The sequence below is a fragment of the Rhinoraja longicauda genome, chromosome 21 (assembly GCF_053455715.1).
Source record: "Rhinoraja longicauda isolate Sanriku21f chromosome 21, sRhiLon1.1, whole genome shotgun sequence".
NCBI lineage: Eukaryota > Metazoa > Chordata > Chondrichthyes > Rajiformes > Arhynchobatidae > Rhinoraja > Rhinoraja longicauda.
In genome coordinates this window covers 34,630,108-34,656,793 of record NC_135973.1, presented here as the reverse complement: position 1 = coordinate 34,656,793, position 26,686 = coordinate 34,630,108, and the positions used below count along the sequence as shown (strand labels likewise).

At 42.6% G+C, this 26,686-nt stretch overlaps 1 protein-coding gene across 2 annotated transcripts in view; it reads left to right on the top strand.

Annotated features, from left to right (window-relative positions):
* Window positions 1–26,686, top strand: part of snx29 (sorting nexin 29) — a 556,462-nt gene that overhangs the window by 474,107 nt on the left and 55,669 nt on the right. For both annotated transcript variants that reach the window (XM_078418306.1, XM_078418305.1), the window contains one exon: window positions 26,057–26,196. In XM_078418306.1, the coding sequence (XP_078274432.1) occupies window positions 26,057–26,196 (140 nt within the window). The remainder of the gene's footprint in view (window positions 1–26,056; window positions 26,197–26,686) is intronic.

Below are 26,686 nucleotides of genomic sequence, written 5' to 3'. Positions count from 1 at the left end.
TAGTTTTGCATATTTATTTGTCAATAAAAGGACTCACTTCCAAATAAACCATTCTTGCATGCATCCTATTGGCTTAATACGTGTTCAGAGCCAACTACACAGGTAGGAAGAGGTTCTGCTGAAGGACTTGGGTCTAAATTAACAGATGGAACCATAGAGGTAATGTGTAGGAAGGAACTGAAGATGCTGGTTTAAACCGAAGATAGACACAAAAAGCTGGAGAGAAGGAACCGTGATATTGACGGTGATATAGAACAAATGAATGAAAGATATGCGAAAAGTAACGTTGATCAAAGAAAGGTGGAGCCCACATTTGTCCATTGTTGGCTGGGACTAGGTGATAACGTAATGTGTCTGGTTAAGGTTACCTCTCGATTTCAGCAATAAACAGCAGACTGTGAACAGACGTCTGTCTGCAGCACCAATCTGGAATTATCTTTAGGCTGGGAAACTGAAAGTGACCATTGCAGTCAAGGCACAAGTGATTTTGCAGAAAGCTACTACAGTGAAAACAAAGAAAGTAGATTGTTGATCCATCAAAGAATAGGAGAAACAGGTAGAAAAACCTGCAAAATGCAAAGAAAGTAGTTTGTTGATCCATCAAAGAATAGGAGAAACAGGTAGAAATACTTGGCTCCTGACTGAAGTCATCCCTGATCAGTGTGGCTGGGCATTGTTAATGTGAGGAAAAGGCACACTGAATTCAGGTTCTCTACTTCCTGCCTGAGATGGCTGACATGTGAATGACAGTTCTATTCATGTGAATAGGCCCGTTAACTCTGTGGAAGAGCTGAAGTGCAGCAAATGTTTGAGTTATTTGTATTTTAATGCTTTCATTATTTGCCACTTTGTGGTATTACAATTAAGTTTAATTTTTTTTCACATTTTATTGATTAGTACGGGTGTCAGGGGTTATGGGGAGAAGGCAGGAGAATGGGGTTAGGAGGGAGAGATGGATCAGACATGATTGAATGACAGAGTGGACTTGATGGGCTGAATGGCCTAATTCTGCTCCTACCACTCATGACGTTATGAATTTATGATGTGTAATATTATGAGGGGCCTAGATAGAGTATTCAGGAAGAATATGTTTCATTTAGTAAAGAGTTAAAAGCCAGGGGGCAGAGACTTAAAGTAGCTAATGGAAGCAGAGATGAGTACATCACACAAAAATAGGCCATTCAGCCCATGATGTTTGTTCCAGCCATTTGGTGCTTACTCATACGAATCTCTTTTTTCTATTCTTAGCTCATCGCCTTCTTTGTCGTGCCATTCCCAGATGCTTACCCAAATATTTGTTGTGGGAGGGCATGCCTTCGCCCCTCTGAGTTCCCAATTTCAGGCGCCCATTGAGTAAAATAACATTCTTCCTTAAATCCCCTCTAAATCTCCGATCTTTACCTTATACCCTTGCCCTGTGGTTAGTCACATCTCTATTGAATGGAAACGTTTCTCACTATCTCGGCCCCTCATCATTTTGGTTACCTCACTCAGGTCACTTTAAGCTCTCTCTGCTCCAAAAAAGACTCAACTCACTCTCTCCTCGAGCTGAAAGACTCTATCCCACTCAATGTCCTGGTGAATTCCCTATTTTCTAAGAGAAAGCGAGCAGAACTACACACAATTCTCCAGCACAACTTAATTAATGTTTTATATAGGTGTACCATACGTCATTTAATATTCCATGCCCAGTCAATGAAGGCAAATATTCCTTATATGCTCTTAATTAGCCATCTTATCTACCTTGCTACACCCTGAAGGGATCCTTGGAGATGAACACCAAGAACCCTCTGTTCCTCAGTACTTCCTTGAGTCCTACTATTCATTTTATATGTCCTAGCCTTATTAGTTCATCTAAAATACCTCATCTCATTATTTTCTCGGATCTCTTCCACTTCTCAGCCCATATTATTAGTTATGATCTCATTTTGTAGCCAAAGATGCCGCCCTCTTAATAAACCTCTCAATTTACCTCTCAATGTAAGTCTGAGAACTTACTTACCATACCTTCTGCATTCATATCCAGATCATTATTATCTGGCAAACAGCATGGAACCCAAAATAATCTCTACAATGCTGATTGTAAAAAGTCCATCACCATTCACCTCTTTCACCAAGCCAATTTCAGATCCAAATTGTCAAATGAACCCAGATCCAATATGTTCCTATTTGAGGATCTCGACCCAAAACGTCACCCATTCCTTCTCCCCAGAGACGCTGCATGTCCCACTGAGTTACTCCAGCTTTTTGTGTCTGTGTTCCTATTTGAATCTGTTTCTCATGTTTAGTGTTTTGAGATACAGCGCGGAAACAGGCCCTTTCGGCCCACCAGGTCCGCGCCAACCAGCGATCCTCGCATATTAACACTTTCCTATACCCACTAAGGATAATTTTTACAGTTTTACCAAGCCAATTAACCTACAAACCTGTACGACTTTGGAGTGTGGGAGGAAACTGAAGATCTCGGAGAAAAGCCATGCAGGTCACGGGGAGAACGTACAAACTCCGTACAGACAGCACCCGTAGTCGGGATCGAACCCAGGTCTCCAGCGCTGCATTCGCTGTGAGGCAACAACTCTACCGCTGCGCCACCGTGCCGTCTTTATGGAACCAGTTCTCATGGTGAACCTTGTTAAAGTCCTTATTGATGTCCATGTAGGATCCATCAACCACACTAACATAGATCAAACAGAATCAAACTAGTTAGACAGGATCTCTCTCTCCTGAGCAAACCCACGCTGACTTCCCTGATCATTTCCTGCCTCTCCAAGTGCATATTAATGGTGTCGCACAGAGTGAGCCCAGTGCTGGAAGATGGAACTAAAGTGGCTAATTCCTTTTCGACACTCTACGCATTAACAATTTCAAGGCTCATTCCTTCTTCCTGGAGATCGACACCCCTGCAGCATATTTTGTCTTGATTCTAACTTATAAGTAATGCTCGCAAACACCCACTTAAAATTCGTGTTGTGTTTTAATTCTGTGGCAAGAATGAATTGAAGCAATATTTGCCACTGATTGTTATCAGCGTCAATGTATTACAACAAAAATAAATTGGAACACTTGTTCCAGACCCGTAGGAACTGAATTATTGCATTTTCAGAAATCTGTGCAAGTAGAACATTAATGGGAAAAACCTTTTTCAAAAATAACGCTGTTTAAAGCATCTTTATTACAAGAATGCCTGTTGTGTAAGAAATTAGAACCTGTCACGTTTGATATTTCATATAGGGTCCAGTAGTCTTAATGGTAATGAATTTGATAATACAGATATCATGAAATTTAAATCTCACCGGAATAAACTTTGTGAATGAATACAGTAGGTTTGGTAAATGTGCCCTGGCACCAGGAAATGATTAGTAAAACTTTTTGATAGTGTTAAACAGAGTGGCACTGTGGTACAGCGGTAGAGTTGCAGCCTTCTAGCGCCAGAGACCCGGGTTCATTTGAGTTTGAGTTAAGTTTATTGTCACGTGTACCGAGGTACAGTGAAAAGCTTTTGTTGCATGCTAACCAGTCAGCAGAAAGACAAAACATGATTACAATCAAGCCATCTACATTGTACAGATACGTGATGAAGGGAATAACGTGAATAATCTAGTGCAAGAAAAACTCTAGTAAAGTCTAATCAAAGATATTCAAAGGGTCGCCGATGAGGTAGATAGTAGCTCAGGACTGCTCTCTAGTTGTTGGTAGGATGGTTCAGTTGCCTGATCACAACTGGGAAGAAACTGTCCCTGAATCTGGAGTTGTGCGTTTTCACATTACTATACCTTTTGCCCGATTTGAGAGGGGAGTGGCCAGGGTGCGACTCGTCCTTGATTATGCTGCTGGCCTTGCCGAGGCATCGTCAGGTGATAAATGGAGTCATTGGAAGGGAGGTTGGTTTTTGTGATGGTCTGGGCTGTGTCCACAATTCGCTGTAATTTCTTGCGGTCTTGGATGGAGATGTTCCTAAACCAAGCTGTGATGAATCCCGATAAAATGCTTTCCACGACACACCGGTAGAAGTTGGTGAGAGTTGTTGGGGACATCCGAACTTCCCAAGCCTTGTAAGGAAGTGGGGTCTCTCCCCCCCCCCCCTCCCCTAACATCAGTCTGAAGAAGGGTCTCGACCCGAAACGTCACCCATTCCTTCTCTCCCGAGATGCTGCCTGACCTGCTGAGTTACTCCAGCATTTTGTGACTGCCTTACTTATGTTAGTCAGGGGAAGGAATCAGTCACTCGTGATTTGCATAATGAATGAATGAATGAATGAATGAATGAATGAATGAATGAATGAATGAATGAATACTTTATTGTCACATGTGACAAGTCACAGTGAAATTCTTTGCTTGCATACCCAAGGTATGCAAATAGTCACCACATAAGGGTGCTGACAAAGTATGCACAGTATCCGCACCAGGGCCCTCTCTTTGTTCTTCCCCCTACCCCTCCCTAACCCCCCCCCCCCACCCGCACCCCTTACGGCAGTCCCCCCCGCCGGGTCCTCTATTGATCTCCCCCCCTCCACCCCCTCCCTCACGGCAGTCCCACCACGCCAGGTCCTCCATTGTCCATTGTTCTCCACACCCCCCTCACAACGGTCCCACCACGTTCCTTCCCAGGCACAAAGGGATGTGGGCAGTTTCTTAATTTGTCAGGATCAGGTGTGATAGATTTAATCTCTAAATTGTACCTCTAATTTTTGCCCAGTAGTCTGGTGCATCACTTCCTAATGTTTTTCAAGATGATTTATTGACGTGAATTATTTAGGTGAAAATAATAAGTCGTTAAAGTGATGGAACCTACCTGCTAAATCCATTTTTACCACTGGCTTTAATAGAAATGCCAATTCATGGATAGGAGGCATGAATGGATTTATAACAGAGGATGGTCAGGTAACCTCCTTCCTTTGTCCCGCCCCCCTGACATCAGTCTGAAGAAGGGACTCGACCCGAAACGTCACCCATTCCTTCTCTCCCGAGATGCTGCCTGACTTGCTGAGTTACTCCAGCATTTTGTGAATAAATCGATTTGTACCAGCATCTGCAGTTATTTTCTTATACTTCTTAACCTCCTTTCTATGTTTCTCCTGTTTCAGCAGTTGTTGGTATTTCCATGGCATTGACAATTTACAAAACCTGACAAAGTGTCAATTCTGAACATCGTCTTAGAGGTCCTTGAGTGAGCAAATGTGCATCCTGAATTTTCGCCTGCAAATGGCATGCCCAGAAAATGGTTACAGGACAGGGTGGCAGGGTGACCTAGCAGTAGAGTTGCTGCCTTAAGGGCCTGTCCCACTTTAGGTGATTTTAAGGCGACTGCCGGTGACTAGGCTGTCGCCGACAGTTCGCCGGGTGTCGTGGGCATGATCGTGAAGAGTCTTCCAAGAATCGTAGTGGATCTCAGCGTGTCGCTGAGAAATCATCCGGAGTGAAATTTCTCGGCGACAGCTGGCTTGTCGCCAGGTATCGTTGCTTATTGCGGGCGCTGTCGCCTGCTGTCCCCAGGTTTGATAGCTCCTCTTAGATGCATTTAGAAGCACATTATATTAAAATAAGTAAAGTCATTTCAAAATACCATAAAATGCTTGTGTTTAACCAATTTATTTACCGTCAGGACAGGTAGATTGGAGGCGACAGTTTGACGGTCAGGTAAGCGTGGGAATTTTGCGATGTTTATGGCCATCAGCCATTACATTTAAAGTGGGCTCCCAACCCAAATATGCAACCCAGAAACCAGATGTGCATCTCCCCTACATTTTCAAAGAATGCCCACACACTTTTCACAAAAATTCACTTAACCACTTTTTAAATTATTATTTTTAATACAGCTGTTAGTAAACTGGAAGTAAATCCAGGTTCTGCCTTGTTACAGTGAAGCTTGGTTTTTAATTAACCCATACAAGATGTTATAGTTCAAAACTCCCAAGTACTTACCGACTTGTCAGTGATTTCAGCGAAAATTAGGATGCCGGAGAAGCATTGACAGCGTGGGAATTGCGCAATGTTTCTGAAGACGCTGTAATCTCGACTTGACTCGGCATTGTCGTGGTCATTGTCATCGGGTAAAAGAAAAGTTCAGCGATCTGCTACGACTTTGACAGCCACCGGCAGTCGCCTTAAGTGGGACAGGCCCTTTACAGCGCCAGAGACCCAGGTTCGATCCTGACTACGGGTGCTGTCTGTACGGAGTTTGTATATTCTCCCTGTGACCACATGGGTTTTCTCCAGGTGCTCCGGTTTCCTCCTACATTCCAAATATCTGCAGGTTTATAGATTAATCAGCATCTGTTAATTGTCTCTAGTGTAGGATAGAACTTGTGTATGGCTAATTTCTGGTCGGTGCGGACTCGGTGGGCCGAAGGGCCTGTTTCCACGATGTATCTTTAAACTAAACTTAACAAAGTGATACACTTCTTACATGTTTATAATTCACTTTGCTAAGACTCATATTGTCAAGATATTTAAAGTATAGAAAATAAATTTGAATGAAAAAGATAAGTATTGGCATGAGGCATTAACATTTTCAATGTGGGCTTTACCTCAATGCGGGCAGTGTTACCTTCCTGCATATTGGCCTTGCAGTATTAGTAGTAAAGGAAGGATGATGTTGATTTTCATTCAGGTCCCAGACAATGATTTCATTAAAAAACAGATGAAGAAACGTTATTTTATTGCTGTTTTGTTTTACTTTGTTGATGGACCACCTCGGGAACTTTGCAGAATTGGTGATATCTTGTCAAGTATGTATGACCGACAAAGCTTCAAGTCTAGAACTGACTTCAAGTCATTGTTTGTTGTATCCTGGGCAAATATAAATTCTAATTGGTTCTGTTCAGCTACAGCCTTTTACCCTCTAGTAAAATTACTGTTCGGAAGAATCCTTATAAACTAATAAAGTGCCAAAGGATTATTCCAGCAATGAAATTTGTTTTTATCCAGTTGCAACTGTGTTTTAAAAAATATACCTGCCATCGTAATGTGATAGGATAGGTTAATCTGTAGAAGCAGCACAGTCAGGTCATGGGTCTCCAAGGTTTATTGCATTTCAAGAAATTGCTGCAGAGAAGGGTATTTTCAATTCATTCACAAGGCACACAGAAACTCTGCAGTCACCAAATGGGTTTGTGTAATAGAATTTTTTCAGTGAGCAATGTACTGCCAGAACATTTTACTGGGTTTTCAAAGTGTTGAGAGAGATAATGAACTATATATTCTAAGAAGCGACCAATTCTGCAGTGTTCCAGGAGTGCTCCATAGGCCAAGCAGCACAAAACAGCAACAAAAACAATTTCTCTTCATGTGGAATCATTGACTGAGACTCAAATGAAAATTGACAACCTCCTTCCTTTACTACGAATACAACCATTCTAAGGAGATATATAAATCAAAGGAGCATTGCGTGATATCATTTGCATCATTGCACAATGCATAAAATCACTCCAGCTCTGGGCACCCAGCTTGTAGGAAAGATGTATTAAAACTGAATATAGACGCAAACTGCTGGAGTAACTCAGCGGGACACACAGCATCTCTGGAGAGAAGGAATGGTGACGTTTGGGGTTGAGACCCTTCTTTAGACTGAAGATGTCACCCATTCCTTCTCTCCAGGGATGCTGTGTGTCCCGCTGAGTTACTCCAGCAGTTTGTGTCTATATTCAGTCAAACCGCAGGTCAAAAACCTTGGCGTGATATTTGACTCTGCATTAAAGTTTGACAAGCAAGTCAATGCTGTGGTAAAAGCCAGCTTCGTACCATAGCTAAAATCAAACCTCCAATTTGACGACATTGAAAAAATCATCCACGCATTCATTTCCTCCCGCCTAGACTACTGCAACTCCCTATACACTGGGATCAGCCAATCATCCCTGTCCCGCCTGCAATTGGTCCAAAACGCCGCAGCATGATTCCTGACGGGTACCCGTAAAAGCGACCACATCACCCCGATTCTGGCCTCTCTCCACTGGCTCCCAGTACAGTACAGAATCAATTTCAAGCTCCTCCTATTCACATACAAAGCCCTAAATGGGCTTGCGCCCTCCCCCCCCCCCCCCCCATATCAAAAATCTTCTAACCCACCACTCTATCTCCAGGTCCCTCAGGTCAGCCGACTTGGGGCTACTCACTATCCCGCGGTCTAGGCTTAAGCTCAGGGGTGACCGTGCTTTTGCGGTTGCAGCTCCTAGACTGGAACAGCATCCCTCTCCCCATCAGAACTGCCCCCTCCATCGACTCCTTTAAGGCCAGGCTCAAACCTATTTCTACTCCCTAGCGTTTGAGGCCCTCTGAGGGGGCGCTGTGAACTGTTTATGTATGTGCTGTTATGTTTGTGTGCCATTATATGTTCGTTCTTAGTACCTGAACTGATGTACAGCACTTTGGTCAACGTGGGTTGTTTTTAAATGTGCTGTCAATAAAATTTACTTGACTTGACTTGACTCTCCAGAGATGCTGTCTGTCCCGCTGAGTTACGCCAACATTTTGTGTCTATCTTCAGTGTAAACTAGAATCTGCAGTTCCTTCCTACACATTTCTCTGGAATTAAATTGAAACAGGTATAAAAATGATTACCAAGAACTGGGTGTGGAGGGATTGAGTTACAAGGGGAGGCTGGATAGGCTGGGTATTTTTTCCCCTGAGCGTACGTGGCTGAGTGGTGATCTTATAGAGGAATGCCAAATCATGAGGGGCATTAATAAGATGAATACCCAGAGTCTATCCCGGTGGAGGGGAGACAAAACCCAGTGGACATAGGTGAAGGCTGGAGGAGGCAACTTTTTCTTACAGAGAGTGATGCGTACATGAGAAGAGCTGCCAGAGGAAGTGGTACAGGCAGGTACCATTACGACATTTAAGAGACACTTGGACAGGTTCATGGATAGGAAATGCTTGGAGGGGTATGGGCCAAGCAAAGGCAAATGGGATGTCCTCAGTTAAGCAACTTGGTCATTGTGGATGGGTTGGACTGCTTGTGCCTGCTTCTGTGCTGTGAAGCTTCATGACGATTTGTATCACAATATACCAATAGTCTTCTTGCGTTTGAGGCAGCAGAAGTTATGTAATGCCCTCCAGGCGCTGTAGCCAGTGCAATGTGCTGTTGTCGAGGGCCGTGAGGTCTACCCCTCTACCAGGGGGACGGAGGACAGTGCAGTCGAGAATGCCGTGCTGCGCTGTTTGCTGGTCTGCTGCACACACGCAGGCTGCTGATGGACGCAACCCCCAACGATGCATGTTGGCGTTGAACCGGCCGACCCCTGTGCGGAGCCGGTTCAGGGCGATCCACTCTTTGCGGGGCGTGTCCGAGCCGGGTGGGGCTGTGGTGTTCGGTGCGACAGTGAATTGAGGAGGTCGGGAAGTTTGTTCCCAGCTGGTTCTCCAAGCTCCTAGTTGAAACCGGAGCCACAGACGGTCGCTGCGAGAAAGGGCGACGAGATGACAGGCGTTGAGGTAAAAGTTGCTGTGAATCCTGGGCGAGGTGGTGCAAAGGATGTTTGGCGTCCGATGGGGCCTTGCACACCAGCCTATGAGTGAAGAACTCTCTGCGAAGCTTGGCGGGTGCGATACCTGCGAGCACCGGCAGAAGATCCGTGGGAGTAGGGCGTAGAGAGCCAGTGATGATCCGCATGGTGTCATCCCCACCAAGCTCATCACCAAACTCCACCAGCTAGACCTTAGCTCGTCATTATGTGACTGGATCCTGGACTTCCTGCTGGAACGACTGCAGGCAGTGAGAATGGGCCCGCACCTGTCCTCCACTATCACCCTGAGTACAGGCACACCACAGGGCTGTGTTCTGAGCCCCATGCTCTACTCCCTCTTCACACACGACTGTGTTCCTGCATTCGACACCAACACCATTGTCAAGTTTGCAGATGACACAACGGTGATCGGGCTGATCACCAACGGGGATGAAACAAACTATAGAGCGGAGGTGCAGAACCTGGCGGACTGGTGCTCGGATAACAACCTGTCCCTAAATACCACCAAGACCAAGGAGCTGATCATCAACTTCCGTAGGTCACATAACGGGGAATATGCCCCGATCTCTATCAACGGGGACAGTGTGGAGAGAGTGTCCAGCTTCAAGTTTCTGGGCACTCACATTTCGGAGGACCTAACATGGTCCAATAACACTGCTGCGCTGGTCAAGAAGGCACAACAAAGACTGTTCTACTTAAGAACACTGAAAAAGTCTGGTCTACCCCAACAGCTGCTGACGACCTTCTACCGCTGCACCATAGAGAGCATCCTAACGCATGGAATCCCTGTGTGGTACCTCAGCTGCACGGAGGCAGAAAGGAAAGCTCTACAGCGGGTAGTCCATAGAGCTCAGAGGGCCATCGGAACACAGCTACCAGACTTGGAGGGCATCTACAACACACGATGCCTCAGAAAAGCCACAAGCATCCACAAAGACTCTTCACACCCCTGCAACAGTCTGTTCGAACTCCTTCCATCGGGCAGACGATACAAGGCCTTCTATGCCCGCACCTCCAGACTCAGGAACAGCTTCATCCCCAGGGCCATAGCTGCTATGAACCGGTCCTGCTGAGCCGGATGGCCACAACGCATAGATCAACTTGCACTTTACCCTGTCCAAAACTGTTACAACTGTTCGTTTCGTTGGGTTGCTGCTGTCTAAATTACCTAAATTATTGCATCGCATGGGAGGCGCATTCCCAATCTCGTTGTACCCCTGGGTACAATGACAATAAAGATATATTGTATTGTATTGTATTGAATTGTATGGGTTGTGTCCAGCTTGCTGGTATGGGCACTGCGGCACCATGCTGGGGCGCGTACTCAGCGGCGCTGTACACGAGTGCAAGAGCACTGGTTCGAAGAGTAGATGTCCTGGCGCCCCATGACGATCCGGCCAAGCAACGCAGGAGGTTGTTCCTTGCCGATAGTGATGAATGCTATAACATAGCATTTGACATAAAAACACTTAGCTTTCCAGAGTTCTGCCCCTGCTTGTAATTTTTTTAAATTATATTTTATATACATTTTATAATTATATTTTACAGGTGTCAGGGGTTATGGGGAGAAGACAGGAGAATGGGGTTAGGAGGGAGAGATAGATCAGCCATGATTGAATGGCAGAGTAGACTAGATGGGCCAAAAGGCCTAATTCTACTCCTTTTCCTAATCTCATAACTTTATATGATATCAAAATGCAGAATATATGTTCAAATTTAGTAATATGTTCTTCAGATTTTTTGATATTAAATATTTGCCAGAAGGAGTGCAAGGCGTCCACATTCTCGAGGTACGGCTCAGGCTATGTTCAATGTGATGATGATCACCCCTAAAGGATGATGGTGTTATCAGACAGGTACTGCAATATAGCGCTTCAATTTCCTCGGTAATTTATTGCATCTCATTCTGCACGGAATATATACCAATTTAATGCAAATTAATTCAAAAATAGAAAACTGCTTAAATGATTTATGTGATTATCCTTACCGTACAAGAATCTGAATGGAAAGGATAGTAATTCAGGTATTAAAATGCAAGGAGCTGTAAGATGCATGCCAATCTCAAAGGATATAGGATTTCCCATAATCGTGATTGCATCTCAGATGCAATAACAGTAAAGGCAGGTCATTGCTAAACATTGGCCAGTTTCCTAATGTGCTTTCATTTTGTGTGTATGAATTCCAATAGACATATCCTGTAGGTGCTTTGGATTTTGTATTTTTGCAAGGAGGGTATTGGCATTGGGCAGTTTATTAAATGTTTCTCTTTGGTGCTTTGTTTTCTTTATTTTCATCAAGTTCCCGCATTTGTACATTGCTGCTGAAAGGCTAGCAGATGATGATAAATTTCATTATTTGACGATTGCTTAAGTTGAGAGGTCGTTCCCAAGATTTTGGAAGCGGTCCGTGTTTTCCAGGGACGAAGCAACAAACTGCTGGAGGAACTCAGCGGGTCAGGCAGCATCTGAGATAGTCGACATTGTGGATTAAGACCCTGCTTCAGGACTGAGCATGTCGTGATGAGGTAGCCATTGTAAAGGATGGAGGGATGTTGTGAGGCAGGGCTGGTAGGTGGTAGGTGGACAGTGTCAGCTGGGGAAGGAGAGGGTAGAAGTAGAGACTGGAAGCTGTTGAATGGAGACAACGGAGGTCGGAGTAGCAGAAGGCTGGAAGCTGTTGAATGGAGACAACGGAGGGCTACACATTCTCGAATCTGATGGGGGTGGTTATTTCAGAAACATTTCAAGGAAAAGCCCAGGAACTGGGCCAGCGGGGGAGGAATGGCAGATGGAGTCTAATTCAAATAAATGAGAGGTGTTTCATCTTGGTAAGATAAACCAGGGCACGACTTAGGCAGTACCAGGTCCCTGGGGCGTGTGGTAGAACAAAGAGGCCGAGGGGTACAAGTACATGTTTCCCTGAAAATGGCAACACAGGTAGACTAGGTGATGAAGAAGGTGTTTGGCATCAGTCAGGGACTTTAATGCAGGAATTGGGACGTCATGTGACAGATGTACAAGACGTTAATAAGGCCACATTTAGAGTACTGTGCACAATTCTGGTTGCCCTGATGTAGGAAGGATGCCATTAAACTGCAAAGGGTGCACAAAAGATTTACGAGGATGTTACCAGGTCAGGAGAGCTTGAGTTAGAAGGAGAGACTAGATAGGCTGGGTCTTTCTCCTCTGGAGGGTAGAAGGCTGAGGAATGACTTTATCGAGGTTTATAAAATCATAAGGAGCTTAGCTAAGGTGAGTAGCCACAGTCTTTTCTCCATGGTAGCGGAGTCTAATATTAGAGTGCATCGATTTATGAGGAGAGAGGAAAGAGTTAAATGGAAGCTGAGGAGCATCTTTTTCACACAGAATATGTTGTGAACATATGGAGCAAGCTGCATATTTCACATTACAAGAGGAGGTGGTGGGAAGGGGTACTAGTATGACATTTACTAACCACTTGGCCAAATGCTTGGTGGGATATGGGTCAAGCAGAGATAAGTGGGTGTACCTCGACTGGGCAATTTGGGCGGCATGGATAAGTTGGACCAAAGGGCATGTTTCCTTGTTGTACAGCTCTACGATATTGATACAATGATAAGCAAGGAGAGTGATACGTGGAGTCAGATACCGGAGGGTGATGGGCAGATGGAATCAGTGGGGAAATGGTTGGCATAGGAGATCCAGTGGATTGAGTTAATGGGTAGATGGGAAGGGGAAGAGAAATAAACCCAACAGCAGGGGATTTGGAAAGAAGGGGGCTGAGAGACCCTGAGTGGATCAGAAAGTGAGAGAAAGGAAGAAAGGATCATATGGTTAGTTACAATTTAAAAGTTCAATGTCCGTGCAGCGGTGGAGTTGCTGCCTTATAGTCAAGGGTCCGATCCTGACCACGGGTACTGTCGGTACAGAGCTTGTACGTTCTCCCCGTGACCTGCTTGGGTTCTCCGGGATCTCTGGTTTCCTCCCACATTCTGAAGACGTACTGGTTTGCAGGCTAATTGGCATTGTATAAATGTAAATTGTCACTAGAGTGTGTGTAGGATAATGTTAGTGTGCAGGGATCGCTGGTCGTCGCGGACTCGGTGGGTCGAAGGGCCTGTTTCCGCTCTGTATTTCCAAACCAAACTAAACTATTGTGCTGAAGACTACCCAAGAACACTATGTGGATATTTATTGTCGGATGATGGCATTGCACAGAAAGGGCCTAATGATAATGGGCCTTTGTTCTGCAACTGTTAAATTTATGCCCCACTTGCTCATTTGCTTCAGTGAACAAGCTAGCAATGACATGAAGCTCGACCTCTGAACACGTGCAGTCTGCAAATTGCAACTTCACAACTAAAATTGGGATGACCTTCTGGAGTGGAGGTGGCATTGGTTGAATAGTTTCCAATTTGTCCTCCACTCTACTCCAGCAGCAAGCTTATCGAAGATAAGGTGCAGCATTGTGGCAGGAAAGTTTTGTAAAGTGTTGAGGTGATAACATAATTACTAGCATAATCACTTATTCATTGTTAACATTTGCAATCCAACGTTTATCGTCCAGAAAGTATGCAATTTTAAATGTGGTATTATAAAGACTGCGAATCATTTCAGGAAATTTTGAAATTGTAATATTTTCTATTTAATTTACTTATTTTCATTTTTTAAATCACATCTTTCTTTCTGGTTCTCTATTTCTCTTTTCATATCTGATTTGACATTGAATTAATTGATTCTCATTCCCCCAATCTTCTCTCCTTTTTCTCAGTTTTTTACATTTTATTAATTAACAAGATGCCTCATTAGTCCCATTGTTCACCAGGGCTCCAGATGCCTGTTGAACGTTTCTGAATTATTTATCATCTTTCACTTCCAGCAACGTTGTTGGGAATTTTTATAAAATTTTAAATGTGCACAAGAAAGTTGAATTAATGGGATATGCCAAGTTGTGCCACACTTCAAGGCCTGGGCCACCATGCTTTTAGTTGGAAACATTTCCTGACCTTGGACAGTATTTTCTTGAATGTTTAGTTTAGAGATACAGCGCGGAAACAGGCCTTTTTGGCCCACAGGGTCCGTGCCGACCAGCGATCCCCGCACATTAATACTATCCTATATCCACTAGGGACAATTTTTACATTTACCAAGCCAATTAACCTACAGACTTGTATGTCTTTAGAGTGTGGGGGGAAACTGAAGATCTTGGAGAAAACCCACACAGGTCACGGGGAGAACGTACAAACTCCGTACAGACAGCACCCGTAGTCGGGATTGAACCCGGGTCTCCGGTGCTGCATTTGCTGTAAGGCAGCAACTCTACCGCTGCGCCACCGTGCCGCCCTTGTTGATGAGTTTGTTACCTTGCCTCCCTTTTGGAGACTACAGCTAGCCTTCAAAGCATTATACATGGAGCTGTCTGTACCTAAAGGAGATGTTCTTATTTAAATTCATCTTCCATGTTGGTGGCTTTATCTGGACCAGCTCCCTCGGTATCAGGAAAATATGGATGTCCTAGTGACATACTTAAATGTCTGGCATAGTCAGACAATTTTCCTTTAATTTTCTCATGAGTATTTCTGATTTTAAAACGGCAATCTTCTACACAGGCACAGAACATGCTTTTTTTACTATAAAGACCCCCATAAGAAATATTAAAAGATCTGGCTCTCATAATCCCCCACCAGCGTTTAAATCATTGAAATACTAGAAGCCTGACATGTGAGGTTGCATGTTTGCTCCCTGGCTCATTAACTTCTTGTTAACAAATGGATCACTCTGTGCTCCGGATAAGTCCCTCTTAACGAGGTGTCTCTGGGCTTGCAGGTTTTCTTCAATCCCTGGTAAGGAATGCTTTGTTTGTCTGAGCCTTCAACGTTTAAATTAGTATTAGCTTTTTCCTTTCACAGCTTTCAGTCTGAGCCCAGATTTCATTTGAGAGCAATTCTCCACACATTTCTTCTGCGGAATTGACAAACTCATTTCACATTAAACTTTAATGCCACTGCTTTGGGCTCTATTGTAACCCAGAACCCAGGAAGCAGAACAGACAAGCTACTAATATTAGTTTTGATCCATAGAAACATAGAAAATAGGTGCAGGAGGAGGCCATTTGGCCCTTTGAGCCAGCACCGCCATTCATTGTGCTCATGGCTGATCATCCACAATCAGTAACCTGTGCCTGCCTTCTCCTTAGAACAGTAACTGTTCTAAGATTCTTTTGAAATATTGACATTTTTTCTGTCGATTTGAAAGTCTAAGTGGTGTTAATAGTCAGTTGAACTCATTCTGGTTGTTTTCATTCTGTGCCAGTGGAGGAGAGTTACAACTGCACAAGAAAAGCATGTTCACAAGTGACTGGATCATTCCAGTGCATTGGTTTTCAATACAGTAGCCAGGAACGCTCAATAATTCTAATTGAAAATGTCAGCAGAATCTATCGCATTTGCATTGCTGGCCATTGCCGTATTTCAGTTCGAGAATATTCAGAGGACCTCGACCTTCTGTTGCCTGTTTGCCATTACCAGCCCCAACTTGAGTAACAAAAATAAAAAAATGCAGGAAACACTCAGCAGTCCAGACATTATCTGTGCAAAGTGTAGAAGTTAATGTTTCTGTTTTCTGGCCTGCTGAATTTATTTGAGCATTTTCTGCCTTTATTTCAGATTTCTAGCATCTGTAGATTTTTGATTTTTATCTTACAACCCAACGGTATGAACATTGAATTCTCCAATTTTAGGAAACCTCTAACAATGACTCCCACCCCTCTTCCTTTCTCCCCCACCCCCAACACCTTTCTCTCCCCCCCGCCCCTGTGCCACACCTGGATTTGCACCTATTTCTCCCCTCCCCCTCCTTCTACATTCCTTCCTCAGGCTTCACAATATGGACCTCCTCAAACCATTTGTCTTATTCCTTCTGCTATAATCTCTAGCCTTTGTTCCAATAATCTGGCTATCAACCCTCGACTGTTCCCTGCCACGTTTGTCATGCCTGACCTCTCGCCCAGCTTTCTTTCTCCCCCTTCGCCTACAATCAGTCTGAAGAAGAGTCTCAACCTAAAATGTAATCTGTCCATGTTCTCCAGAGATGCTGCATGACCCACTGAGATACTCCAGCACTTTGTGTCCACTCTACATTTTGCTAGGGTTTGAATTGACCCATCTTTCTGTGTGGTACTGTATGAGACTTAAGTCATGGTCCCAACACGTTACATAGAAACAAAGTAGGTGCAAGAGTAGGGCATTCAGCCCTTCGAGCCAGCTGATCATCCGGAATCAGTACCCAGTTTCCGCTTCTTCCTCATATCCCTTGATTCTGTTAGCCCTAAGAGCTAAATCTAACTCCCTCTTGAAAACATCCAGCGAATTGGCCTCCACTGCCTTCTGTGGCAGAGAATTCCACAGATTCACAACGCTCTGGGTGAGAAAGTTTTTCCTCATCTCAGTCCTAAATAGCCTTTACGCCGTCTCTTTCATCCGTTTCACCCATGGTCAGCCGTGACCGAGGGGGGCCAACAAATTCATAAGAGTTTGCCAACAAAGAGGAAAAAAGAGGCATGTATATTGTTTTGTTGGATGTGTTCACATTTGCAAATTGTTTAGCATTGTTGGTATGATTTAGCTTTCTATTTTTGATGCAAAATACTATCTGTGATTTGATATTCAAAAATGATCGACTGAAACCACATTACACGTATGAGTTCATTGGAGTATTTCTCACACAAATTACTTCACTTTTTTCAAAGGAATAGTTTTGGCATAAAACTGTATTTCTGCAGACAATAATAATGAGCACAAGGTATTTAATTGCCTGTGTATGTGAGTCAGATTTAAATGTCAGACTGCAGTTATTTTTGTTGAGGAATTATACAGACTTGAAGTGACTTGGAATGTCAGTGATGCGCATCAAATAAAAAATATTCAGTGCAATTCATATTGTCACTAATTTATCCACGACAACTTTATCTTTGCGCAAGTTCTGAATTTTAAGGACATGTTGGCACGGTGGCGCAGCAGTAGAGTTGCTGTGTCTAGAGGACTCCAATAGAGGACATATAGGAGGTGCTCCAATATGAGGACATCTCAATAGGTGCTCCATAGTTTGTGCCTATTGGTCCTCTATGCAAAGCTGAGGACCTCACAGAGAACAACATCTTCAAACACTGAAGTCACTGTCTTGGGCAGCTCACAAAGGTCGTCTGCATAGATAAAGCGACATGTACCTTCACTTCTAGGTTGGTCATTAGTGTAGATGTTGAAGAGTATTGGTGCAAGCACACTTCCCTATGGTAGTCCGTCCTTGAGTTTCTGCCACCTGCTCTTCTTACTACCCAGTTCTCGAGCATCCTTTCAATCAATTCTGTTTGACGGATGTTCTTGGTAAGCTCCAGGATCTTGTGGGGAAGGCCTCTATGGTTAACAGCTTTAAGGTGAGAGGGACAAAGTTTAAAGGAGATGTGCAGGGCACAACTTTACACAGAGTGGTGGGTGCCTGGAATGTGCTGCCTGGGGTGGTTGTGGAGGCAGATATGGCATTTAGGAGTCTTTTGGACAGGCACATGGATAAGGAGGGATCTGGAATACATGCAGGCAGAGGAGATTAGGTTCACTTGGCATTATGTTTGGCATGGACCATTGTGGGCTGAAGGGCCTGTTCCTGTACTGTACTGTTGTATGTTTTATGTTCAACATATGACTTTTGTACCCTGTCCAAAATCAATATACTTGCTTAAAAAAAAATGCTTGTGAGGTGCAGCAAAAGAGCTGTTGCCTGCCAGAGACTTGGGCTCAATCCTGACCTCGGGTGCTGGCTGTGTGGAGTTTGCATGTTCTCCTGTGATCACATGGGATTCCTCCGGGTGCTGCGGTTTCTTCCAACGTCCCAAAGACGTGCGGGTTTGCAGGTTCATTTGCTGTTGTAAATTGTCCTGTGTGTGCAGCAAATGATTGTGAAAGTGGAATAAAATAGCACTGATGTGAGTAGGTGGTTGTTGAACTCGGTGGGCCAAAGGATCTGTTTCCACGCTGCATCTATAAGTCATGATTAAGAATCTGAGTGAGAATAAATACAAGGGAAAGAAGCAGGAATGGAATTGATGGGGTTACTCTGAGGGTTGGCACAGACTTGATGGACGGCATGACTTAGTCTGTTGTTTGTGGTAATAATAACTGCAAACGAATAACACATGCAGCATGATGAATATATTAAACACTTCAGTCCACTTTCATAATAGAAGCAGTCTCGATCTTAATGAAGCCGTGACTGTTTGAAATGAGAAAATGTTGGTTTCCAGCATCCATGGCTTTTCTTTGCTTTTGTTTTAAATTTCTTTCAATTTAAATTCAGTTAATAAATTCGGAATTTTGTATGTAAGCCCAAGATGTTTTACCGGATCAAACTGATTATTGTTACTTCTTTACTTCCAGGGTCCATCACATATGCTGAAAACCTTTATATTAATTTAGATAATCCTTGAATTTTATGCAAAGACACTGTTGCCATACTGTTTCCAAATCCAAGAAATCCAAAGTGCCAAATGTCAACTTGCTCCCGGTGGTGATGGGAGGCTAAAGCACTCTCCTATGCTCCTCCGATGTTGAGAAAGGCTGGGCAGACATGTCATTGGGGTTATCAAGTGGGCACCTACTTTCATCGACGTTTCGCTGATTGGACCAACGACGTCTCCAGTAGGCTCAGCAATGCATTCTGGTGCCCCAGAACCACCCCCCTCTGCATCTGCCTAGCCGGCTTATTTGGGAGACCAGATGGGGTCTTTCCTCTTCAGTCAGAGCCACTGGCTACTCTGCTCTGCCACCCCTGATGTTTCATTGATAGCCTGGCGTAGGGCTTGTCCGCTGATCCCCAGGTCCTTCATCAGTCTTACAGTAGATAATAAATACAATTTAGTGTTGAAAAACATGTAAACAACCACAACTGGATACTGTATTGTTCTTGCATCAAAGGGCAGCATGGTTGGGCAGTGGCAGAGTTGCTAACTAACCGCTCTTACAGCGCCGGCGACCCGGGTTGGATCCCAACGACGGGTGCTGTCTGTACAGAGTTTGTACGTTCTCCCTTGAGCATTTTAACCAAGATCTTTGGTTTCCTCCCACACTCCAAAGATGTACAGATTTGTAGGTTAATTAGCTTGGTATAATAAATGTAAATTGGCCCTAGTGCGTGTAGGATAGTGTTAATGTGTGGGCATCGTTGTTCGGCCCGGACCCGGTGGGCCGAAGGGCCTGTTTTCGCGCTGTATCTCTAAGCTAAAATAAACTAAACAATAGGAGAGGTGCATTGAATATTTGTTATTTTTAAGTTAAATATGAGCCCAGCTAAGAGGACATTTCTGCTCACCAGCAGATAAGAGTGGGCAATGTTCCCTCCATTTCAAGTGCTTAATGTGTCGTGCTGAAGGTAAAGAAAAGAATAAACAAAATTAATTTGCAACCCGAATCCAAGTACACACCTTCGGAAGGGAATAAACGTGATAGGTCAGGTTGTGCTGGTTGAGATTGGGTGCTCCAAACAGGACCACTGGTATTCAGCCAATAAAACTGAAGTTCTCGACGTACATATCCGAGAGTTTGGGACATTTTTTGCCAGATTTGAGAGGCTGCATCATTTTGGAACTCCATTCCTGGATCCCCCATGAAGTCCAACACTGTGGCACAGTCTTGCCACAATTCCCAAGCACTAGGCTGGGAAATCCTAATTGCACGATTTGCCTGGTCAGACCTAGAGCATGATATAAAGGTCTACTTGCAATTCTTTGAATTTAATAGGAATTCTAGTGCTGCAGATAAAATGGCGAAAGGGAACGTAAGATTTTAATTATTTTCAGTTTAGTTTATTGTCGCGTGCACCAAGGTACAGTGAAAAACTTTTGTTGCATGCTAACCAGCCCATGGAAGACAATACATGATTACAATCGAGCCATTCATAGTGTACATGATAAGGGAATAACGTTTAGTGCAAATCTTGTCTCTTGACTCTTTGCACTTGTACTCATTGAATAATTTTAATTATTGATATCATATCATATCATATATATACAGCCGGAAACAGGCCTTTTCGGCCCACCAAGTCCGTGCCGCCCAGCGATCCCCGCACATTAACACTATCCTACACCCACTAGGGTGTTTGCATCACTTAAATTAAATAACTTTCTTGAAACGTTAAAAAAATAATTCCTAACCAGTTAGTATTGAGGGAAAATGACCCCTAATTAAGAACGTTTGTACCCCAGTCCTCAAAATGTTTTACCTAATCGTCATGGATGTAAATCAAAACAATTTTGTTGTTTTTAGCCTGATCCTAAAGTCTAAAGTCTGCTTAAACCTACCTGATCTCCTGGTTGCTGAGCACTTTAACTCCCCCTCCCATTCCCATACTGACCTTTTTGTCCCGGGCCTCCTCAACGTCAGAGTGAGGCCTAGCGCAGATTGATTTTGCTTGGGCAGCTTACACCCCAGCAGTATGAATATTGACTTCTTTATCTTCAAGTAATCCTTGCTTTCCTTCTCTCTCCATCCCTCCCCCTTTCTAGTTCTCCGACCAGTCTGACTGTCCCCCAATTACATTTTATCTCTGTATGCTTTGTTGTCACTTTCACCAAGCTAACAATGATCTATTCGACATTTTCCTTGATCTCATGCCCTTTGATGTCTCCTTTTCACACCTTACACTTCTTCATCTCTGTGCCTCCTTCTCCCCTGACTCTCAGTCTGAAGAAGGGTCTCGACCCGAAACGTCACCCATTCCTTCTATCCAGAGATACTGCCTGACCCGCTGAGGTACTCCAGCATTTTGTGTCTGTCTTCGATGCAAAAGCATCACTTCAGTGTTAAAATTTCCCAGTAGTCATGACTGTTGGAAATAAATATTGTCAAATGCTGGAGTAACTCAGCAGGTCAGGCAGCATCTCGGGAGAGAAGGAATGGGTGACGTTTCGGGTCGAGACCCTTCTTCAGACTCAGTCTGAAGAAGGGTCTCGACCCGAAACGTCACCCTTTTGTGAATAAAAACCTTCGATTTGTACCAGTATCTGCAGTTATCTTCTTATAATAAATATCATCATCATCAAATATCATCATCATCATTTACAGAACATTAAGAGAAGAGTCATTGCTGCCTAATTGTCATTGTACTAATTGCAGCACTTTGGAGCATGTTGAAATTTATCTATGCTACATTGAGAGCACAACATATATTTTGAAAGCTTTTGCAAGAATACATTTACAAAGTCATTTTGTAAATGAATCATTGGTTCTGATGGATCTGGAGCCATGGCCAGCATTGTAATTTGGTTTATAGTGCAATAAAAACTGATCTTGCAGTTGGATGGTTCATTTTCATATTGTCTTTCTATTCCTTGGAAATAATAAGAATTCTTCACTTCCAATTTGTTTTAACTCATTTGTTTGCTTAATTAATGCTGTTAAATAGAAAGTTCAAGATTTTACAATAATGTCTCAATGATATGCATTTTCCTGATGGATTTTGGCATTGGTTTGATAATGAGCATGTGCCATTTGCTGAACTATCTCCAGCTTTAAATCACAATCTTGTATCTGTAAGGTAATAGGGCTTAGAACACGATTCAATGAAGCATTATTTTTTATATATTGCAATTAAAATAGAAATTGAGCATCTGAAATATTATGAAATGCAGTGCATATAAATTATTCTCTGAGCCGCTCAAAATACTAATTATGAATTCTGTGTCTTTTCACCTTTGTAGATTAATACTTCACTTAAGTCTCAAATGTGATGGAATCTGCTGTGTAACCAGCCATTCACATTGAAATTATATCTATCTGACATTTACAATCCAGAAACATGGGTTATTTCTGCTTGAGATTATCAGTTTTCACACTGAAAACATCAATTACTGGAATTTCTACTGAAATTATATTTTTTAGCATTGGTTAATAACTGGCTGTTAAATGTTTTGAGTTACACAAATATAAAATAGACCCACACAAGCCAGGCAGCAACTTTACAAAATGGATTCAAATTAAGTTCAAAATAATATCATTCATCTTTTGGATAAGATGATTTGTGGAAGTCATGCAGCTTAATAAGTTTAATTCCTCAACAAAAAATGGATGTAATTTGTCACCAAAGTTATCTGCTGGAAATAAAATTATTCACTCTGGTTCAGTTGTTCCAGCGATGCTTAGTTTCGGGCATGATGTTGGAAAAGAGTTTGGAAAATTCTGATGGTGATGTAAATTAGATCTTGGTTCTTGTCTTTGGTATTTTATCTCACCCTCATCATCAATGGTCAGTCACAAAAATTAAGATGCTTCATGGGACTTTATAAGCACCGTTTCTGGTTGGACAACAGACAGAGGATTAAAACATAGAACATAGAACAGTGTAGCAAGGAACTGCGGACGCTGGTTTACACCGAAGATAGACACAAAATGCTGGCGTAACTCGGCGTGACAGGCATCATCTCTGGAGAGAAGGAATGGGTGACGTTTCGGGTCGAGACCCTTCAACATAGAACAGTACTGCACATGAATGAGTCGTTCAGCCCACAATGTTTGTGCTGAACATGATGCCTAGCTAAACTAATCCCTAAAGTAGTGTGAACAGTTTTAGATGGAAAGTCATAGAGCATGTACATAGAAGAGATGATTGTGTTGAAAAAATGTTTCAGAAAGAGACTTTATTTTCTGTAACTACTTCCATTGGCATAGACTAGGCTAAAATATTTAATAGAAATGATGTCAAATTATGAAATGTTTTGATGAGTTAAGAAAGGTAATGTTCTCTGAATAGAAAATGGTAGGTTAGTGACAATCGGTCATCAATTCAATTTCCCCCCTTAAGAAAGCTGGATTCAAATTCTTTATACAGCGTTATTTGAAATGGAAAGCAAGCCCACGGGAAGCAATTAAGACCGTGAAACTCTTTCACCTTTTAATGGAGCAGTAGATAAATATTTGAAGCAGAGATTGATGATACATTGCCACAGGCAAAGCTTCCTTCAAGATCTACTGTGGATGTGCAGTCAAATGTCTTCCTTGTGCGCTATAAACTTCTGTGTCTCTAAAATAAGCTCTCGCCTAGCCAAGCACAGTGTTTACAGTAACATTTCTCCATGAATATGGCATGTACTGTACTCTGTACGGAAATAACATAATTATTAAAATTCATTGTAAACCCAGTCCTGAGAAATTATGCCCTATAAGAATATTAACTGCCATGTTGTCAGACACAAAATGCTGGAGTAACTCAGTGGGACAGGCAGCATCTCTGGAGAGAAGGAGTTATTTAAACGATTTAAACCAGCATCTGAGTTCTTTCCGACACATGTTGTCAGACACCTCAACTTTCAGCCGATTTCGTAATTGCTTAAATAGAAAACCTTTCAACAGGATGACTTCTCAGAGATGTAAACTTGTTGCTCCTGAAGTCCAACCCATAACTTCGGAAATCTAGCTTTAAAGAATAAACAAAAGAATAAACGCAGCATGTACAACCACACAACATTTCTCGAGTTTGTTTAACCTAGGATTAGCACAAATCTATGTGTCATCTGCTTATACAATCCATTTGATTTAACTGTTTACCTGAACAAAAACAAACAGGTTGATATGTTGACATGGGCAAACTAATAGATTTGTGACTCTTCGAAATAGTTGCTAAAATTGTAAGTGGTTGATTTTACAGACCTTAGGCAGGAACAGCAAGAAAAATAGCAATTTAATGTATTTTGGTTTGTTAGTTGCGATTTAAATGGCAGCAGAAATGACAAGAGTGCTAAAATGCGATTCTTCCGACAGGTGCTTTTTACAATCACAGAGCTGTTGTTACGCAGAAGGAGGTCATTTGTCTCACTGCATCTGAGGTGACGCTGCAGAACCATCCAGTGGGTCCTTTCCCACAGCCCAGGGAGCAAAGTTAGGCATAGACATTCATAATCCTAGAACTTGCAAACAGGCCATTTGGTCCACCATGTCCAGTGGGCACCAAAACATTGAAATCCAATCTTCCAGCACTTGGCTGTAGCGTTTAGTACCTAGGTGGTTAAAGTGCTTGTCTAGACATTTCTTAAATGCTGTCAGCAAATCTGCTGCTACCACTCTCTCTGGTAGTGGATTTCACATGTACTCACCACCCTCAGGTGTGGTCACTAAAGTATCATGTTTTCATGTGTTGTCTTAAGTGTTATCCCCAATCTAAGCTTGCAGCTGAAATCTTTCAAACTCTGGATCCATTCTTATAAATCATATCTGCACCCCGTCTGGATTCTTTGTCTTTTTTCCTAAATTACGATGATCAGACTTGCAAACAATAGTCCAACTGCTATTTTATTTAAGGATGTGAGATGATCTTATGCCACCAGTAAATATGCATTAGAATGCACACTTGTACATGTGAAGTGTGTGCTCTAAATTATGGAGGATATAAATGTGGTTGTTTTGGCATCTTTCTTTGTTCAAAGTTGCTTAATTTAAAATCTTGCATTTTATTATGAAAACTTTAATTGCATTAAATCAAAAAAGGAGAAGATAGTTTTCAATATATATTTAAATACAGAAAAAATGTCTCTCTGCCATTAACATTCATTTATTGTTTTAACAGCGAGTGAGAATCCTGGAACTCTCTATAGTCACTTTTTATGTGGAGCTCAGTAGTTACTAGGCTTGAATCCAAAATATCCATTACATTGGAAAGCAGTACCTTTCTTTATTATTTCATTGTCTGTACTCGTTCTCACCTAGCACACAGCTAACAATGGTCTGTTTCCTTTATCACCGTTACTTTTTTGCACATGTTTCATTCATTTGTTCTATATCTCTGTACATCACTGTCTGTATCTCTCGTTTCCCTTTCCCCTCCCTGACTGTCAGTCTGAAGAAGGGTCTCGACCCAAAACGTTACCTATTCCTTTTCTCCAGAGATGCTGCCTGTCCCGCTGAGTTAGTCTCGCTTTTTGTGTCTCTCTTCAGTTTAAATCAGCATCTGCAATTCCTCCTACACCTTTCTTTATTCACAGGTACCACTATTTAAGTCTTACATCAGATAACTTTTACATTTATTCCACAAACATATAGGTATTCCTTCGTTTAGTTTAGAGATACAGTGTGGAAACAGGCCCTTAGGTCCACCGAGTCTGCACCGACCAGTGATCCCCGCGCACGAACACCATCCGAGACACACTAGGGACAATATTACACCCACACCAAGCCCATTACAGCCCATACACCCTGTACATCTTTGGAGTGTGGGAGGAAACTGAAGATTTCGGAGAAAACCCACGGGGAGAACGTACAAACCCTGTACAGACAGCACCCGTAGTCGGGATCGAACCCGGGTCTCCAGCGCTGCAAGGCAGCAACTCTACCGCTGCGCCACCGTGTCCTGTGTTATTTTTTGAGAAAAATCAAGGGGCAATCTATATAATTTTCCAGATCCTAGGATAATCATGACTGTAAAACAAAATATATAATGGTTGTTGGTCGGTGCTGCTGAGGTGCATTGGCTACAGACGATCATTGGCTGCAAAAGCTTAATAACAGTCTTGTGGTATTACTTTGTTAAGAAAAGGACAGCTTTGCAATTACGTCATTTGCATTTTCCTGTGCTTTTAAGGATGCAAAGTTTGTGGAGGAACGCCGTAAACAGCTCCAAGAGTACCTGAGGAACATAATGAACAAAATTATTCAGATCCTCCCAGAATTTACATCCAGTCCTAGGAAAGAAACCCTTATAAAGCTGCTGCCATTTTGCATGTAAGTATGGAATAGTTATTTATTAAAAATATTAATTAAAAATACATTTGGGGAGCATGTAGGAGAAACATGTTGGTTTATTTTCAGTCCTGCTGCTTAGTTCTAGCATGATTTATATATTTAATTCATAGAAAGTGTATCCCATTGTTCCATCTGATAATTATTCACATCACTCTCATCATTGCTTGTTTAAAACAACAGCAATTAAAGTAGTACAGGAGTTATGCTGTATTCATCTGCAAGACAAACTAGTTGACTTCTGTAATCCTCGCCTGCAGAGGCTTATTGCATTGTCTCATTTATTACGTTCTTATCTACAACGGATTTAAGGCATTTACCTTTAGTGACTGTAGCTTTCGAGGTCCTAATTTTCAGGATGTATTATGCAATTTGATTCCAAAGCAATAAATATCATCTGAGTAGTTGGCTACTGCCATTTATATGCCTCAAACCAGTATTAATAATAAATTCCTAATCACCTTTATTATGG